The sequence below is a fragment of the Rhineura floridana genome, chromosome 9 (genome assembly GCF_030035675.1).
Source record: "Rhineura floridana isolate rRhiFlo1 chromosome 9, rRhiFlo1.hap2, whole genome shotgun sequence".
In the NCBI taxonomy this organism is placed as follows: Eukaryota; Metazoa; Chordata; class Lepidosauria; order Squamata; family Rhineuridae; genus Rhineura; species Rhineura floridana.
The window spans coordinates 120,245,907-120,264,272 of NC_084488.1; the positions used below are offsets into that span (position 1 = coordinate 120,245,907).

At 44.3% G+C, this 18,366-nt stretch overlaps 1 protein-coding gene across 8 annotated transcripts in view; it reads right to left on the minus strand.

Annotated features, from left to right (window-relative positions):
- Positions 1–8,141: 8,141 nt before the first annotated feature.
- Positions 8,142–18,366, minus strand: part of LZTS3 (leucine zipper tumor suppressor family member 3) — a 104,782-nt gene continuing 94,557 nt past the window's right edge. For 7 of the 8 annotated variants that reach the window (XM_061583509.1, XM_061583511.1, XM_061583507.1 and 4 more), the window contains one exon: positions 8,142–17,304. In XM_061583509.1, coding sequence (XP_061439493.1) covers positions 16,588–17,304 — 717 coding nt within the window. In that variant the 3' untranslated portion in view covers positions 8,142–16,587. The remainder of the gene's footprint in view (positions 17,305–18,366) is intronic. The other variant, XM_061583505.1, reaches the window with a different exon arrangement.

Here is an 18,366-nt window from a genome sequence, read left to right on the forward strand (position 1 = left end):
TTTGGGTGCCTCCAGACTCAGTATTTCACAAGAGGGATACAAGCACATAATGGAGCATCAGGTTTGTGCAAGTATAGTGAATTAAAAGACTCTGTTGCCCTAACACGGGTTGGGAACCTCAGAACTGGAAGACACATGGCCCTCCAGATCACTCCATCTGGCCCTTGGAACTCTCTTCAGGCCAAACCCCTCGCAGATCATGCTTCACGTGCCGAGTACTTTTGCCTAGCTAAATTGGGCCCTTGACAATCCGTCTGTATGAAATGGAAATGGACTGCCTTCAAGTCGATTCCCACTTATGGGCAACCCTACGAATAGGGTTTTCATGTTAAACGGAATTCAGAGGGGGTTTACCATTGCCTTCCTCCGAGGCTGAGAGGCAGTGACTGGCCCAAGGTCACCCAGTGAGCTTCATGGCTGTGTGGGGATTCGAACCCTGGTCTCCCAGGTCGTAGTCCAGCACCTTAACCAATACACCACACTGTATAGAGAACAGAAATGGGTATGTGTAGAAATAGGCCTATTGTACAAATTCACTCTTGTTGCTGCACCCTCTTTTGCCGCTGGCCCCTCCCACTACAGCCATGAGCCCCTTGGAAGTTGCCCAGAAGCAGATGAGGCTCTTGGACTGGAAAAGGTTCCCCACCTCCTACCCTAGTGCAACAAATCTGCTTTAAAAAAGAATCTGACTTTTTGCGGTTTGGAGAGTGGTGGGCTGTGTAAACATCCTGCAAGCAAAACAGGATGAATGTAGGACGAATGCTCATTGTCATATAAACTCTGTGCAAACAAATCAGAACAAATGCTCAATAAAAAACAAATATAGTCTAACTTTCATGTAGGCAAATCTGGATGAATGCTCAATAAATAGGTCATCTGGAGAAGCACCTGCTTGCCAAAAATCCAAATTTGCCAATATGTGACTGAATCCCACCCCCAAATAGTGACAGTCTGAAAGGTCCATATGACTGGTTTGAATGACAGTGTCGAGTGGGCTGTTTGTTTTGTTTATCAATAGCTCCAAGACTTTGAAACACCCTCCCAAGAGAAGTTAGGAAGGCATCTATGTTGCTGACTTTTTTTTTTAAAGGCTATAAAAGTATTCTATTCCATCAAGCCATGAAGCAGAGTTTTTAAATTTTCTGAGGCCCCCTTGACTTTACATTATATGCTTTTATTATCATTTTACAATTGTTTATGTTTTGTTTATAGGTTTGTTTCTAGTGTCAATTGCTTTGAGCTTGCCGAGCAATATAAAAATGTTTTATGATGAACTGTGTAGCATACACTTTGGGGCATGTGAAAGTTTATGTCTCAGTATATATGGAGGTATCACCACCCTTTTCAATGCAGATTATAATCAGACCAAGCATTTCCGTGCTAGCCACTGAACTCTTAACAGCCTCCTTGTGAGCATTTTTTAAAAAATTTAATGGTGTTTTTAAATGTGTTAATATGTTTTAAAGTCTTTTGTTTTTAAGATATTTTAAAGTGCATATAGTGTTTTTGTTTGCCATCCTGGACTCCTTCTAGGAGGAAGGGTAGGATGCAGTCCCGGCGCCAGAGGGCGGCCAGGTCGGGCCCTGGTTGAGGGCCCCTCCTTGGGTAGTGCTCCCTTCCGCGATCCGCACCGTGGATGGCAGAGAGCTCCCAGGCACACACACCACACTGCCGCGCAGGCCCATGACCCCACTTCATGCTCCACCTACCTCTCCCTTGATGTAAATGCAGGTTGTGCAGCAGGCGCATGCCTGCCATCAACCAAGATGGCAGCTGAGGTTTCATTAAGGCACTGATGCTGCTGCCACCATCTTGGTTTATAGCAGGGATGCATGTGCATTATTCAATTATCTTGAATAATTTGGTCTCACCTGCAGGTTTCGTTCAAGGGCTTTTTAAAATAATCCTAAGCATCTAGCCCTTATGGCTGGAACAACAAACCCTGCAAATGTGACTGGTGTATCCTATGGTTGTCACACTTCTGGCAGAGATTTTCTGCCTGTAGTAAGTTGCATGACAAAAATAAATCAACAAGCAAAGCAAAGAGTTGCAGTTGTTGGGGAGGGGACTTCTGTTGAACTCCTGTCTGTCAGACAGCTGTTTAAAGCTTATGAGTGCTATGAGTAAGAGAGAGAAAAATGGTGTCAACCTTTAGATGGGAGTGGTATGCCTTCTCCTTCTGGGAAATCCAAGTAGTTTTTAAAAAAAGTTTTCTTAAATTGGCGTAATTTTACATTTTCAGTTCTTTTAAATCTCCAGGAATAGCAAAAGCAGGGAAATGGGCAAATTGATAATCCCATTGAAATAAATTCTTGCTGTTTACTTCTGCACTGCAAACATTCCAAGAGACCCACCCATCTATCAGACATAATTTCAGGGTTCAAGACCTTTTTATTAAATTTGTGGCATTTTATAAGCCAAGTAACATCCCACTGGCTGAGGGATGTAGCCCTGACCATGATTCTGATTCAATCATCTGTTTGTTTGTTATATTGAAACGGATATCCCACCTTTCTATTCTGCTTCAGGTAGTTTCAAAGCTAGGCTGCCACTTACATCAAAAGTAAACAGTTGCTCGCAGTTATAATCCCAGACAGCCCAGCTCCATGAGACTGTTTGGACATGACCACAACTAAATGCCATGAAAATGCCCAGACAGATCCATTAATTAAATCAGCTGTTCAGCAAAGGCCTTAATTGGGCTGTGACAAGCTCCCGGAACAATTGTGATGAGTTTATTTCTCATCTGTTGTTCTTGTTAGTGGCCACTTCCTCCACGAGGCTTACGTTGAAAAATTGCAAGGAGCATTGCCGAAAACCCCAAGAAGGGTCCTGAAAGGTGAGACCAAAAGTTCATCTAGATCAGGGGTGGGGAACCTCAGGCCCGGGAGCCAAACGTGGCCCCTAGGCCTCTCTATCAGTTCTGTCTATCCAGGCCACACCCCTTACTGGCTCTGCTTCACACCTCATGTGTTTTTGCTTTTGCTGGAATGTACCTTGACCTCTGATAATGCTCTGGCTTGTCTGGATGGAAGACAGAGACGGGTGTATGAGTGTATGTAAAAACTAATCTATGGCATGAAGGTTAAAAACAAAGCCTATCAGTATGGAGACATTGTCCAGTCATTATATTCTAGGATGTAATAGTATTTGGTCATTCTGGAGGAAAAGTGTTTCTGGTTTTGGCAGGCCAATGTAGCCCTCAGTTACATCCTGCCTAGCCTAGCTTATCCGTGGTGTGGGGCATACTTCCATAAGTCAGCGCATCCAAGGCTGTAATGTTGGGATGAAGACATAGCTTATTCATACACAGGCCTCATACGTACATATTTTATGCTTTGCATATGTCACAGTCTGGCCAGAACATTAGTGTCTTCGCATCTGTGCTTTATATTTTTGAAAAGGCGAGTTATTGGGGTTTTTGGCACTAAGAAAAAAAACCCAAGAGTAACACAGAAGCCTTAAACGGCCACCCTGGGCTCCTTTGGGACAAAGGGCGAGATATAAATTCAATAAACACATAAATAAATGAAATCTATATTAACTGTTCCACCCAGTTTTGTTTCTGGCTGTGTTCAACACTTGCATATGTCCCGCAGAAGGGAATGTGGCCCTTGGCCTGAAAAAGATTCCCCATTTCTGATGCCGATCGACTCCCAAGTGTGTGCACAGCAGTGCAGCCTTAGAACCTTTCTAAGATATGCTGATAAGAAACCAGTTGGTGACTATAATTAGCATGTTACCAAATGGAGGCAGGTGACCCAGGTGCCAGGCTCAGGGCAGGGTGCTTCTCATATGTCCACTCAGCAGCTGGAACAAATTATACAAACAGTTCCATCTTCACATGTAAAGCTGGCAATGTTGACCTGTATCGTCAGCATTAACATTTGCTGTTGATTTTAATTTGCGGGGGGGGGGGGAGGGGGGACCAGTGCCTTTTCAACAAATGGTGTGTGTGATTGAGATTGCAAATTTATTGATAAATCACGCAGACCAGGGCTATGGAGGCGGTATGCCAAACCTTTGACTCCGACTCCTCTGTTTTTCTACTCTCCGACTCCGACTCCTTCATAAATGGCAAATGTATATTAACTAGTAATAACAAATTTACTGTAGTAAAATGGTAGCACAAGGCATTTCATCACCACCATGTGAATCGTCAGGCTCGATTGACAGAACATAAAATATATTTATTTGATTAAAATTTCTGAACAAGAAAACTTTCCTAAATTCCTGTGAAAGTTTTTATTTTGAAGCCAGAGTCGGTACATTTCTACTGACTCCACCCAAAATTGCTTCCTACTTCATGACTCCGACTCCACAGCCCTGACGCAGACCACATGCACCGAGGTTGTGGCATGGGCAGCCATTACATGTATAAAGATATGCAAAAGCGGAAGAAATACAGAGAAGTGACCTCTTGGCATGGTCACAAAAGCTGTCACTGTGCCACCAAATGCAGCGGACCCCTGTAGAATCCTTGCATGCATTGGTCCCACTGAAAACTGTAAATCTGGGACAGAGGCATTTATAAAGAGGATGGTGGTGGCTGCAACTGCTCCACTTGGCAATTCTTTCTCGAGTGCCAAGCTGAAAAATACTTTGTTCTTTTCCCAAAAAGGAATGACGGCTTTAGTCCTGCTGTGCCGTCCGGGGCCTATGGTCCCCTGTATTTTCCCCACCATGCCGAGGGTTGACAGTGGGTCTATCCGTTGATGTGAACGGAGGCTTTTCTCCCAATGCAAACAGCAGTTTTAGGAGGGTGATTTTGTTGAGACTGTTGCTGGAGCAGGAAGAAGGGGTTAAAGCCCTGGTGATCCTGCTGCCCCTCATGCACCCACTATAGCTATTTATGTTTTTTTTAAATGCACATGTTAATTTACGAAATAACATGCCTTACCCAAACCTCTCACCAACAGGGATCTCTTGGTGAAAGGTTCTCTACAAATGCATCCATCCCAGCAGAGCATGCAAAGAAGTATTTCACGCCCCCACCAGGGATCATTGCAATACACAAATTTGCCCTCCGTCCCTCTACACATTCACACCCACCCTTTTTTATAAAACCATGGCCATTTTGCCAATCATAAAAATAAAGCCAGATTTATTCACATTTCCATCAAAAAAAGCACTGCAAAAGCTTTCAAATGTTTAAAGGGGGTCTTTCTCCATTTTTAATTTTTGCTCAAATAAAAAGCCTTCACAGACGGAGATATGGACAGATAGATACATGTATAACGTGTGTGTATAGATAGATAGATATAGATAGATACATGTATAACGTGTGTGTGTGTGTGTATATATATATATATATATGCATATGTACACACACATATATACACATACCTCCGTATATATTTACACTATTAAAAAAACTCCAAAGGCAATAGCTATTCTTGTTTTTAAAACCCAATAAAGATTTACAAGGAAATAGATGATGATGAAATGTGCCATAGGTGTAGATGACCGTTTTGTGAAATGACAATGTCTCTGTTGTAGAAAAAGAAAAGGACTCTGTATTGTAGCCTTCTCCAGTCTGGCACCTTCCAGATGTTTTGGATGCATGGCCGTGCTGCTTAGGGCTGATGGGAGTTGTAGTCCAAATTATCTGGAAGGCACCAGGTTGGGGAAGGCTGCGTTGTTGTTTTAAATACAACCACCAGCAGTGCAAAGTTGATCAGGCAACTTTTGAATGTAAGAGCTGGAAAGGAGACATACCCCATACTTTGGAATGTTAATTTTGAAAAGATTGTTTTTTAAAATGTATGCGAGTTTCAGTTCCTCCCTCTCCTTTTGTGTGTGGTTGTTTTTCTTTCCCCCCCAGATCTCTGATAGACAAAGTTCAAAGAACCATCAACGCTCAACATTTGATAAAAGATTAACAATTTTGATTCAGTACACTTTCGACTTAAATTCACAGTAAGAGCAGATAAATAAAGAGATTGCGGCTTGGGATTTATTTATTTATTTTAAAAAAATAGAATTAAGAACATCAAGGCAGTTTTGTTTCCAAAGTGCTGGCTCAGGGCCAGTCTAGTTTTTGTTTGTTTGAAAAGGTATTAGCGGTCAGTGAATCTAAACATGTAGACTGGCAGAGTTATTATTGCTGGTGAAATCAAACACCACTCTGTGCTATCCTTAATTAAAAATGCTGTAACTTCACATATATTCTTGGTTTTCTAGAGCAGCCTTCCAAAACCTGGTGTCCCCTCCAGATGTTTAGTGTCCTATAATTCCCATCAGCCCCTAGCCAACACAGTCAACGGCCGGGGATGATAGGATTTGTAGACCAGATAACATCTGGAGGTCCCTAGGTTGTTCTAGAGTAGTTGCATCTTGTTCTAGGTAAAAAGTTTGCTTTGGTGTTGCCTGGGTGATATAATTACACTCACTGCATGCTGCATTTCCCATTTACAGTGTCCAAGTCCTTGCCTACTTGCAGGGGCCAGGAAATATTCCTTTGCAGCCATCCAGGGCCAGAACTAGGAAACAATGCACGGCAGCTATCTCTGGAGACAGATTTTGGGTAACATTAAAGAAGGGTAAGCCGCCAATGATTTAATTACCTTTCATTTTCGTATACCTTTTACCTCAGGGTGTGGCATTTGAATTCTCTGCCTCAAATGATGCCAACATGTTTTGGCGTGGCCTGGCTTGAAGCAAGCAGGGGTTTTTTGGGGGGGGGGTTGGCAGGTGGGTGGGACCTCTTTATCTAGCTGCTGAAGTCCTAGCCCCATTCAATCTCCCCAGATTCTGGAATAGACACAGTGCGCACCAGAAATAAGCAGGGGGGGGGGAATGGTTTCATTGATTGCATTTCAAACCAACTTCATCTTGAGTGCAACTTACATGGGAGCCTGCCATAATAGCAGGCCAACTTTTGACATCTAAAAATCCTTGCTTCTGGTGCTCCAACTGGAAAAGCAGCTGGCTTCGTTTGCAAAGGAATCCCATAGCCCAGAATTCCACCAAGGTTGGCAAGAAATGAGTCATTACCTGTGGCAACCTTGCCAGCACTATTCCCTCTTTGGTGACATACTTGGAATGCATGATGGAACAGAATCTCGCCACACATTGCTTTGTAATTAACTGTGGCAAAGAGCCAGACACCAGACACATGTCAGTACTATGTGCAAAAATAGGTGTGTACATACAGCCCTGCAAGACTTAAATGGACAGCAAATCAAAACTCTCTCCCAGTTACCTAGTTGACCACAAAGCTGTGAAGCCCTCTCCCGCAAATCCATATGTGTGTGATTTTCACACAGCAGCATGCACTTGTGCTTTAGGCACTGCAAAGCGTAAATGAGTTACTTGGGGAGATAAGCGCCTTGCTGCACCACTGGGGCAGCTGGTTCCCTTGTCATTCATGCTTTGTCCTTTTCCACGTGTGAGATTTGCAGAGCCATTTTGCAATGGGGAGCAAAGTGCACACATACCAGACTAATGTGTGTTATAATCTGTATATATGACTTTGCCTAACATTCTACTGAGTATGATGAATGTTTTAATCTGTCATATGATATACACACACTAGTCCTTTGAAGAGGCTCCCATTGGAAGCTAGTTACTGTAGACTGAAAATTATAAAACCAAGTTCTTGCAGTCAGCAACTAGTCTTATTTGTATGTGCACACGCGCAAGAGAGGGTTTCTGGGTGATGATCAAGGGTTTCACCTTCACCCCAGAAAAGGACTGGTGTAATGACAACACCTGTTTTTATGACAACACAGAATGGTTGATCCAAATCTCCCTCTTGCCTTTGGTTGGGAACTAAGAAGCTGGAGAATGTGCCTTACACGGGTACATTTGGGCCCACAGCTGACAGTTGCTGATCCTGTTCCAGACTATGTCTGGGGAGGGGGGGGGTCTTTTTATCTTATTCCTGGTTTCTTCTTATCAGGTTCTGCAGAAAACTTCCTTTAGAGGGTGGTTGTGGTGGTGGGACAGTTTTGTTTAAACATCTCTCTGAACACAAAGGCATCAGCCTCTAGAGCAAGGGTTCTTAACCTGTATGAACTGGGCACACAAAAAAATTCCATTGCAAGAAAATTCATTTTTATTTATTAATTTATGGGGGTCTGTAGCTTTCATCAGATTCTTAAAGGGGTCTGTGATCCAAAAAAAGTGAAGAGCCACTGCTCTAGAGGAAAGTTTAACAGTCAGTTCTGCAACAATAAAAATGTTGAATTCTTTAAAAACAAATTCCTCCGACATCCTTTGCGGGTGAACAGTAAGATTTACAAGAGAAGTGGAATGAAAAAGGTAACTTCTCCCACTTCTGCCCGCCCACTCCCCAGTTCTCTCAGACAACTACAGCAACATCTGTGGGATGAAGGTCGTGAAAGGCTTGCTATGCCCTTCATCCAAATCACAGTGGCTATTCCCCAGAAAAAAACGGGTATTTTAAAACAGCGTCATAGTTGCAGCATCCAGGTCTAGCAGTTTGTCCCTGCTGTTTAATTTAGGACGCATCTACTGCACTCTGGACCATTTCACACAGCATCTGTGCAGGCTGCCTGTTTCAGCTCCCCCTTCCCCAGCCCAGAAGCGCTGTGCACATTACAAAGCAGGTCATCTGAATGGGGCATTTGTCACAAATCCAGCTCACCATTTGGTATTGCATCACAAACACTGAGCATCCCAAATGGTGGTTTGTGGTTGTGGCTCATAATTCTGACAGACCCCAAATCCAGCATCTGGCTACTACCTGAGTATCTCAGCTTTAGAGAAGAGCAAGCAACTAGCCCTCATGGATGCGGAGAGAAACAATTGAGTATGTGCAGGCAGCATCTGACAATGTCTTGGAAAATTGGGGGGGGGGCTTTTTAACCACAGACAGAAACAAGTTAAGTGGTTGCCCTCACAAAGTTAACTTGTAATGTGCACAACTTCTCAGTGATTCCATTGATTATGAAGACCTTATGCCCTGGAAACCTCATAGCACCACACATGGTAGCACATTACCCACTCTAGAGCAGTGTAATAAAAAAAATAGAAATATGGTTCCAAAAGCATCCCGAAGGGTCCTCCAATCAGGTTGTTGGTCACATTGGCCAGGAACTGGAAGCAAAGATTATAAAGTGCTGTTACAGTAGAGGGAAAGGGCGGATCTTCTTGGGTTGTTTTTCTTGGCTGCTTCAGTCAACAATGCACCTGCAGGAAGTGATTGCCTCCTCTCCTTGGGGATTTCTTCCAGGCAGGGATGCCGCTGCAGCTGGGATGAGGGATCTAAACAGCCTCATTCAAGAGAGCTCGGCTTCAAAACCACAAATCATAAAGCAACAACACAGCAACGTTTGAAAATAGCTTAAAACCCTCAGGTTCCCCCCCGCCAAGACGATCAACAGGAAACGACAGATTGAAACAAGACCGCCATGTTGTGACCCCAGGAAGGTACACTGTGACTTCAAGACCACATGAAATCGGTGGGGCTTTTGAGAACCCTCCCAGGTTTTGTCTTCTCCCCAGAAACTCAGTTCTCAACCGTCTGCTCGTACTGTAAAGCCCAGTTACTAACAGAGTTCTCTCTTTCTTTTTGTACACGTGTTTTGCTTTAATAATCATATATACATATACAGAACAGTTATTTACATCCAAGTACACTTGTCTCTGTATAACTTAGCAGCATATAAATGATTTGCTTCCTATTTCAGTTAATAAGCACTTTCACATATAGACAACCTAGCAGCGATTCTCCTGCAGTTTTGATGCTAGCAACAGTACAGTTTGCTCATGATGGCCCACAACCGCCATTAGGCTCTCGGGTAGTAAATTCTGGGCACCATTATAGAGTGAGAAAAATCTATTAAGATATGTTTAGAAAGATATTCTGGTCACGTCCACACCACGCATTTAAAGTGCATGACTTCCACCAAAGAATCCTGGTTTACCTCTTGCAGAGCTACAGTTCCCAGAATCCTTAATGAAACTACAGTTCCCAGAATCCTTAATGAAACTACAGTTCCCAGAATCCTTAATGAAACTACAGTTCCCAGAATCCTTAATGAAACTACAGTTCCCAGGATTCTTTCAGGGAAGTCATGTATGGTGTAGATGCACCCAGAGACTCTGGTCATATCTATACCGTACATGTAAAGCACATTTAATGCATATTTAAAGCACATGGCTTCCCCCAAAGAATCAAGGGAACAGTAGCTTATCCCTCACAGAGCAAAAATTCCTAGCATCCTTAACAAACCACAGTTCCCAGGATTTGTGGGGAAACCATGTGCTTTAAATGTGCTTCAAATCTGCGTTAAATGTGCTTGAAATGTATTGTGTGGACATGATCTCTGTGTACCTTTGTGAGAGTGTTGTCAGGCACCAAAATGTCTTAGGCAGCCTGGCCCTGCATCTTGCTGTGGTGGGTAGAGGTTGGGAAAATTTGTGGAAGGGAAAAGGTGTATCTAGGTCCAAAAAAATCACCAAAAAGAGAAAAAAGGACAATTTCTAAAAAAGGCATTGCCAGTTCGGCATTCTAGAGGCACGCCAAACCATGGATTCTGTCAAAAACATCAAGGTGCTTTTATACAGCCCACTCAAATTACAGCACAGAGTTTTTGTACTTGTTACTGATTTGCTATGGGAGATCGGATGGCACATCTACACTCCCAATATAAATCCTCTTGAAACTGAGTTTAACCATCATGGCGTCCCCTTCAATTATGGGACAAGTAGCTTTGTCAGAAATCACCAGTGCTTGATGCAAAGCCCAACGAGAGATGTGGTGCCTCCTCTCGTAATACTAGTACTCAGGATTTAGTATTAGGCAATAAAACTGACTGAAAGTGGATTCAGAAGACAAGAACAAACACAAAATGCAAAATCTTACTTAAGGAATTCACTCTCTGATGATGTGGCGACAACTGTGGGGTTAAGTAGCTGTCAAAGGGAATTTGACCAATTTTGGAATATAAGCCTACTTACCTAAATGGGCCCCACATCAGCAGCAATGCTCATTGCAAATGAGCAACAGAGCTGTTAGCCTCAAGTCCTGCTTGTGGGTTCCCTGAAGGCACCTGGTTAGCCAGTGTGAGAAGCAGGTGTCTGGACTAGATAGGCTCTTGGTAGATGAATCTAGCTGGGCTCCTCTTACGTTTCTACTGGTTTCGCTATTTGGTTGGGAGCCAAGATATGATTTGCCTTGTAGCGCAGACAGGGTCCAATAGCTTGTTTCAAGGTAGCACTTCTGTTACAAGGATGTCACATTTTCCCAGCACTGAGTTGTATCCAACAGTGCTGAGTCACGGTCCCCTCAGCAAAAGGATTACTGCTAGTGCAACAGGACTTTCCCCCTCTCCTCCCTCCATGCACCTCTTAAATCTGTTCTGGGATTAAGAACATAATGTAAGAAGAATGTGCTGGATCAGACCAGTGGCGCATCCAGTCCAGCATCCTGTTCTCACAGTGGCCAACCAGATGCCCATGGGAAGCCCGCAAGCAGGACCTGAGTGCAAGAACACTCTCCCCACTTGCGATTCCCAGCAACCGGTATTCAAAGGCATACCGCCTCCAACTCTAGAGGTATTACATAGCCATCATGGCTAGTAGCCCAAAATAGCCTTCGATCCTCCATGAATTTGTCTAACCGTCTTTTAAAGCCATCCAAGTTGATACACATTACTTCCTCTTGCGGGAGAGAATTCCATTGTTTCACTATGCGCTGAGTAAAGAGGTCCTTTCTTTTGTCTGTCTGGAATCTTCCAACATTCAGCTTCACTGAATGTCCATGAGTTCTAGTGTTACGAGAGAGAAAAACTTTTCTCAGTCCGCTTTTGCCATGTTATACATAATTGTATACACTGCTATCATGTCACCTTGCACTCGCCTTTTCTCTAAACTAAAAAGCCCCAAATGCTGCAACCTTTCCTCATAGAGTCGTCACTCCATCCCCTTGATCATTGTGGTTGCCCTTTTCTGAACCTTTTCCAACTTCACAATATCCCTTTGGAGGTGAGGTCACCAGAATTTTACACAGTATTCCAAATGCAGTCACACCATAAATTTGTCTACAGCATTATAATATTGGCAGTTTTATTTTCAGTATTATTTTCCCCCCACACCTTTTGGAGAAGATTTGGGGAGGGCGTGGGGGGTGTATGTGGTGGGGAAGAGAGGAGGGAAAGTCCCATTGTGTGACCGAGGTTAGCTGAATTCATTTGGCAATATTTTAGTACTGGAAAAATGGCACTGCCTGTTCCTGTCCTGAATAGCAACCTTTGCTAAAATTTTCCTTAAGTGCAAGCCCAGCAACACTTTATTAGCCCTGTGCTCCTTTAAGTGACTGCTCCTCCGTAAGAAATTTTGAGTTCCTACTGATTTCTACGAATAACTGGTTTTTATCAGACTTGCATAGCATTCATTCCTTTCCTACCCTACGGCAGATAAGATGGTCCACATTAAAGCGTGTGGAAAAGTTGAGACAATCTGGCTAAATGGGTACGGGCTAGCAAAACACTACCTCAGTCTTGAGAACAGCAAATCCAGTCGCTCAAAAACTCTGCCACAAAAATGACTGCCTATCTAACTTTACCGGGATCTAACCAGAGATGTTAAGTGCTTGCTAAATCCTAAGAAGACACACCTGACTGTGCAGCTGCTGAAACAGGGATACCTGATGGCAGGAGCTCAGTTATGAGGGAAAAGAAGTGAAATGACTGGATGGAACTATGGGAGAGAGCCATAGCTCAATGGTAGAGCACCAGCATTGCATCCAAGGTCCCAGGTTCAATCCCTGGCGTCTCTGGGGGAGAGACACCTGTCTGAAATCCTGGAGAGCTGTGGCAAGCCAATGTAGACAATAATGAGCTAACTGGACCAATGTTCTGACATGGTACATGGCAGTTTCCTATGTTCATCTCGAGATGGTAACTACTCTGAACCTGGCCCTTGGGTGTCTATAGTTTCTCGCCAAATTTCTAGCCATGAATTTTGCTGTGTCCCATTTTCCAGGTTGCCTGTGCTGGATCTTCAGCTGTAAACCCTTGGCCTGTGCCTGGCTAGAAGTTCAGTGGTAGCCTTCAAGTTGACTGCTGCTCATCTAACAGGCTTATCACCCACTTCCAGTGAACAGCACAAGCTTGAGGGCCGAATGAGAAGTGAATGAGGGGGGTCACCCATGTTTGCTTAAATGCAGATGATACGGAAACACAAATAAAGCAAGTATGTGTGGGCGAAGCAGAGGGCACTGTGGGTGAGGACATCCAGCTGTTGGACCAAATGCGTCTCTAGTAAAAGTGGGCAAATCTGTCCATTTTGGTTTCTCGGCTTCTCATTTTTCCAGTTTCAAGTTCAGTTCTTTGCAACTGCACATCAGTTTGCAATTAAAATAAAAAAACCTCATGAAAATCATTAGCATTTTTGTGCAATTTTCTCCTAATATACACATTTTTGTATGAATTTTTCCTCTGTAAGCACGTTTCCCCCCCAAAGCAATTTTCCCTCATATGTGCATTTTTGTGCATACCTTCCCCAGTGCATGCATTCTTGTACACGTTACTCGGCTGGAGAACTGTGTCTCAAAATATGGAGAAGCGAACATTTTGAGGGATGGCTGGATTTTGGCTCACATCTTGTTTCGAAAAGTGTGAATTAGTTAGGTTTGCCTTTAGGTGCAAACTGAATCAAATGCCTCCCCTATTCTCCAGGTTTCTTTAACCAGCCCACAAGACTCTTCCAGACCCCCGCCCCAACACCGGGCCAGGCCTCTCCCCAGTTGATGTCTTCTTTTGGAAGTTTCATTCCAAAAGCAACAAAGCGTTCCAGATGTTTTCTGATTCCCCCTGCACTCTCCCTCCATTCCAGTGGCTCCAATCCAAACGAGGCTGTGAGCATTAATGCCTGGGCAATCTGAGACACACCCAAGTGCATTTCATAATGCAGCTGCCCATCTTGGATAGGAATTTCCATCCAATCTATGTAAAGTGCAGCAAGGCAGGGATATGGACCCTGTGGCCCTCCAGACGTTGTTGCATAGCTCTCATCATCCTTGGCAATTAGCCATGTTGGCTGGGCCGTAGCTGAGTGGCAGAGCATCTGCTTTGCATGCAGAAGGCCCCAGGTTCCAGGCCTGGCATTTCCCTGGAGAGCTGCTGCCAGTTAGTGTGTGCTGAGCTAGATGGACCAATGATCTGACTTGGTATAAGGCAGCTTCCTATGTTCCTATGGGGAGGAAGGGGGGCGAACAGGGGCTAGATACCCTTGCAGTAAGGGATATACCCATATATGTATCCAAAGCAGCACTACATCACTCTCCCATCAGTGCAAGGATTTCCAATTGCACAGCAGGTCTCCCCCCCCTTTTAAACTCTCTGAAGCAGGTTTGGGGAGGGCACAGGGTGCGTGTGAGGGAGGAGGGGGGGGAATCCTGCTGCACAAATGGAAATCCTTGAGCTAATGGGACGTGTTAGTTGCGTACAACCCACAGCTTCTCTCCCTGTGTGTGTGCTTTTGTTACTCGACAAGGGGAAAAAAAACATATATGTATCAATATATTTCATCTCTAGTTGTAATCCATCTCTGTTAGGCCAAACTTGCTCATGAAAAATATGAGAAGAGAGTTCTGCTCTAGTTTTCTGCTGGGCAAAGTGCAGTGCGAATGATCCAGAACGGTTGCTGTTGGAAACTGCAGGAGGGGAGAGTGCTCTTGCGTTCAGGCCTGCTTGTGGGCTTCCCACTGGGGCATCTGGCTGGCCACTCTGAGAACAGGATCCTTGACAAGATGGGCCATTGGCCTGGCCCAGCAGGCTCTTCTTATGTGTAGGGAACCTTTGGCCCTCCCAATGTTGCTGAACTACAACTCCCATCAGCCCCCACAAGCATGGCCAATGGCCAGGGGATGATGAGAGCTGCAGTTCAGAAACATCTGGAGGGCCAAAGTTCCCCACACCTGATCTAGAACTTCCATGGTTCTTCTGTTTAATCCAAGCTGGATATTGCAGCTGATTGCTTGACTGAGTGTGCGTGAAGTGTTCGGAGATGGACTTGATGCCCCAGGATATCCTTTCCAATCACAGGGCTCTGTTGCTTTTCTACCTTCTCTCTCTCTCTCCAATCCCTGCCCCACCAACTATATTTGGCACTTTGGTTCCTACTCTCTTGGCTGCATTAAAGAAATGGGAATGAGGTGTGATGTGCAAACTATCTAAGATGGTAGTAAAAAAAAAAGTTGTGAACATTCATGATTCATAGATGGTCGCCAATTCAGGCCAACTCATGCCACCTCCACTCATGGTTCTCACATCAGGGAATGTGGAACACCACCTTTGAGTTATTTACTCAACAGCAAAAAGCTTTAGGATGCTACAACCCAGTTCACACTGCATAGGATATATAAGCTGTACATGCCCAGAAGTGAGCCTCTGTTGCCTGTATAGAACCTCGCTAGTATAAACCCAGTTTGTGCATGTCAGTGTGCCTGAGTGGTAGGCCACACTTATCCAATAGCTCACAATCTGCTCCTTTCTCCACCATATGCACACCCTACAAACTAAGGTGGAGTGTGAACTAGACGTAATCTGCAAGGAAATTCCACTGAAATAAATAGGCTTTCCTCCCAAATGGATAATAATAGGCCTGGCATAGGGTTGAATGCAGTACAAATGAAGCCCATTATTGTGGGCTGAGAATGATCTTTTATAGATGATTCCTTTTTTAAAAATGGGGCATATGTACACTGCAAATTTAGCCTGTCATGGCTTCTCTCAAAGGTCCTTGGGAACTGCAGCTTTTTTAAGCTTCTGAGAAATGTCTGCAAGAGATCTGTACCCTCACTTCTCTCAGAATTATGGTATCTGGGGTTATCCATGGAGTAGAAATCACAATTAAGGCCGCACTATACATTTAAAAGAGTATTATACCACTTTTAACCATAATGGTTTCCTCAAAGAATCCTTGTTTGTTGAGGGTGTGTGAGTGTGACACTCAGCACCCTTAACAAACTATGGTTCCTAGCATCCTTTGTGGGGTGGGAAGCCATCATTGTTGAAAGTGGTATTATAGTGCTTAAAATGTATAGCGCAGATGGGGCCTGAGTCAGGTTGTGGTGCAGATATGTTCTAAGACAGCCTTCCCAAACCTGGGGATCTCCCTCAATCTCTGGCTATTAGCCATGTTGACTGTGGCTGATGGATGTTGCAGGGCACCAAGCTAGGGACAGCTGCCCTAGGCTATGGTGTACGTGGCATGACTTCTACTAGCCAATATGGCTAAAATGCCCCGGCAAAAGAAGATTGTGACTGCCTTCCTCGGAAGAACATGAAAGAGGTGCTGGAGGGAACAGATAGCAGTAATGGCAGCTATAAAGAGATCTGTGGTTTCTTTGTCAATGGGGCTAACAAATGAATTAAAATAACAATCCCCCCCCCCCAGTACCTCCGATATCAGATCATCTCCTTGAACACAAAAAGAACACCTGTGTCTATTTTTTTAACAACCTGTGGAGCACCAAAGCCTGTTGGAGGGGCCCAGGGCAGTCACACTTACACTGCTGGTTATATAGCATATTCTCCTTAGGAAGATCACCCGCTGAAGTACATGCACAGTAATTAGAAAATAAAACGTACTTTAAACACCTCGGTTCTTTCCTTAGATCTCTGTGGACTCTATCCTCTCCAGCCTGGAAGGAGTCCACGTTTTCTTCTCGTCGGTGTGTGGCGGGCTGGTGATCTTGCTGGTCATTTCGCTGACCTTGTGCTCCAGGATTTGGTTCTTCTGGTACATCTCCACATAGTTCAGCTGCAGTTGCTTCTGGTACTTGATTACTTTCTCTTTTTCCTCCTGCCAAGTGCGGCGCTCCTCCTCAAAGTCTGCAACTTGTTGCTCCCGTTGCTGCCGCTCGGCCTTCAGCTCGGCCTGGAGCCTCTCCACCTCCTTCTTCAGGGCACTGAAGCTCTCCTCGCTCTGCCGCTTCATTTTGGCCTCATCACTCTCGCAGGCCAAGGTGTCCCTCGCAAGCTTCTCCGTGAGCTCAGCACTGAACTGGCCATGGGGCCCACCTAGGCTGGTCAAGGTCTGCTTCAGGTTAGAGACCTCCAGCTCACACTGGCCAAGTTTCTCCCTCAGCATCTGTACCTCATCCATCTTCAGCTGCAGCTCATTCTCACAGAGGTCCAGGCTGACACTTTTGGTGCTACAGGAGTCCTTCAGAGTCAGGATCTGCTCTTCCTTCTCCCTGAGGAAGCTCTTGCCTTCCTTGAGCTGGGTCCGCAGCCCAACAATCTCATTTAGCTTCTGGGAGACATCAGCTTGGGAGTCCTTCAGCTGCTGCTTCAGCAGAGAGATCTCACCTGCCTTTTGACACACCTGGAAGAAGCGTATTGTCATGAGACAACTTGAACACCGTTTGCTCCCACACATTACCTATAAAGTGATATGATACGAGTTTAACAGCCATGGCTTCCTCCAAAGAATTCTGGGAACTGCAGTTTGTTGGTTGTACTGAGAGTTTAGGAGACCCCTATTCCCCTCACAGAGCTACATTTTCCAGAATTCTCTGGAAAGAGGGTTTGATTACGTGAGGGGAATAGCGGTCTCCTAACTGCTCTCAGCACTCTTCACAAACTGCACTTCCCAGGATTCTTTGGAGGAAGCCATGACTGTTTGAAGTGGTATGGTACTGCTTTAAATGTAAGGTGTCAATACAGCCTAGTTTAAGAAGCTGCACCAGTCCCACGGAATGAAAAGACAAAATGCCACAGGACTCCTGTCCCATGCACTCCATGCAACCATCTAGGAAGCCTTACCCGCATTTGCAGAAATGCAACTAGGGAAGGTGAATCTATACATTTTTAGTTTTGTTTCTGATTTTTCCACTCTTAGGTTCAATTTTCCATATGTCCACATCAGTTTGCAAAACTCATTAAAATGTATCAGCAATTTCATGCAAATGTCTTCTAGCTTACATGTTTTGACTCAATTTTCACCAATATGTATATTTCTCCAAAGCATTTTTACTAATATATACATTTTTATGCACACTGTCCTCATTTATGCATTTCTGTATACATTACTTGGCATTGAAAAATTCAGAGAAGTACAAACTTCATTGGACAGCTGTGTTTTGGTACACATATTACTTTGGAAGATGTGAATTAGGTAGGTTCACCTTTAAATGTGAGCTTTATCACATTTCTCCCCTAACCCTAAATGCTACTTATGTTTACTGCTGCAAACATCAGTAACTCCTGCCTCTGAGGCCTGGTCCATCCTAAAAAGAGAAAACATGCATCTTTGAATCCTGTTCTGCATTGGCATTTTGAAGAAGCTTCTCTTCTAGCAGCAGCCATTACAGGCAGTCAGGCTGGAGGGGCTCACAGGTTTCTCAGAGAAAAGAAGAGGGGAAGAAGGAGCCCTTCAACTTGCCCT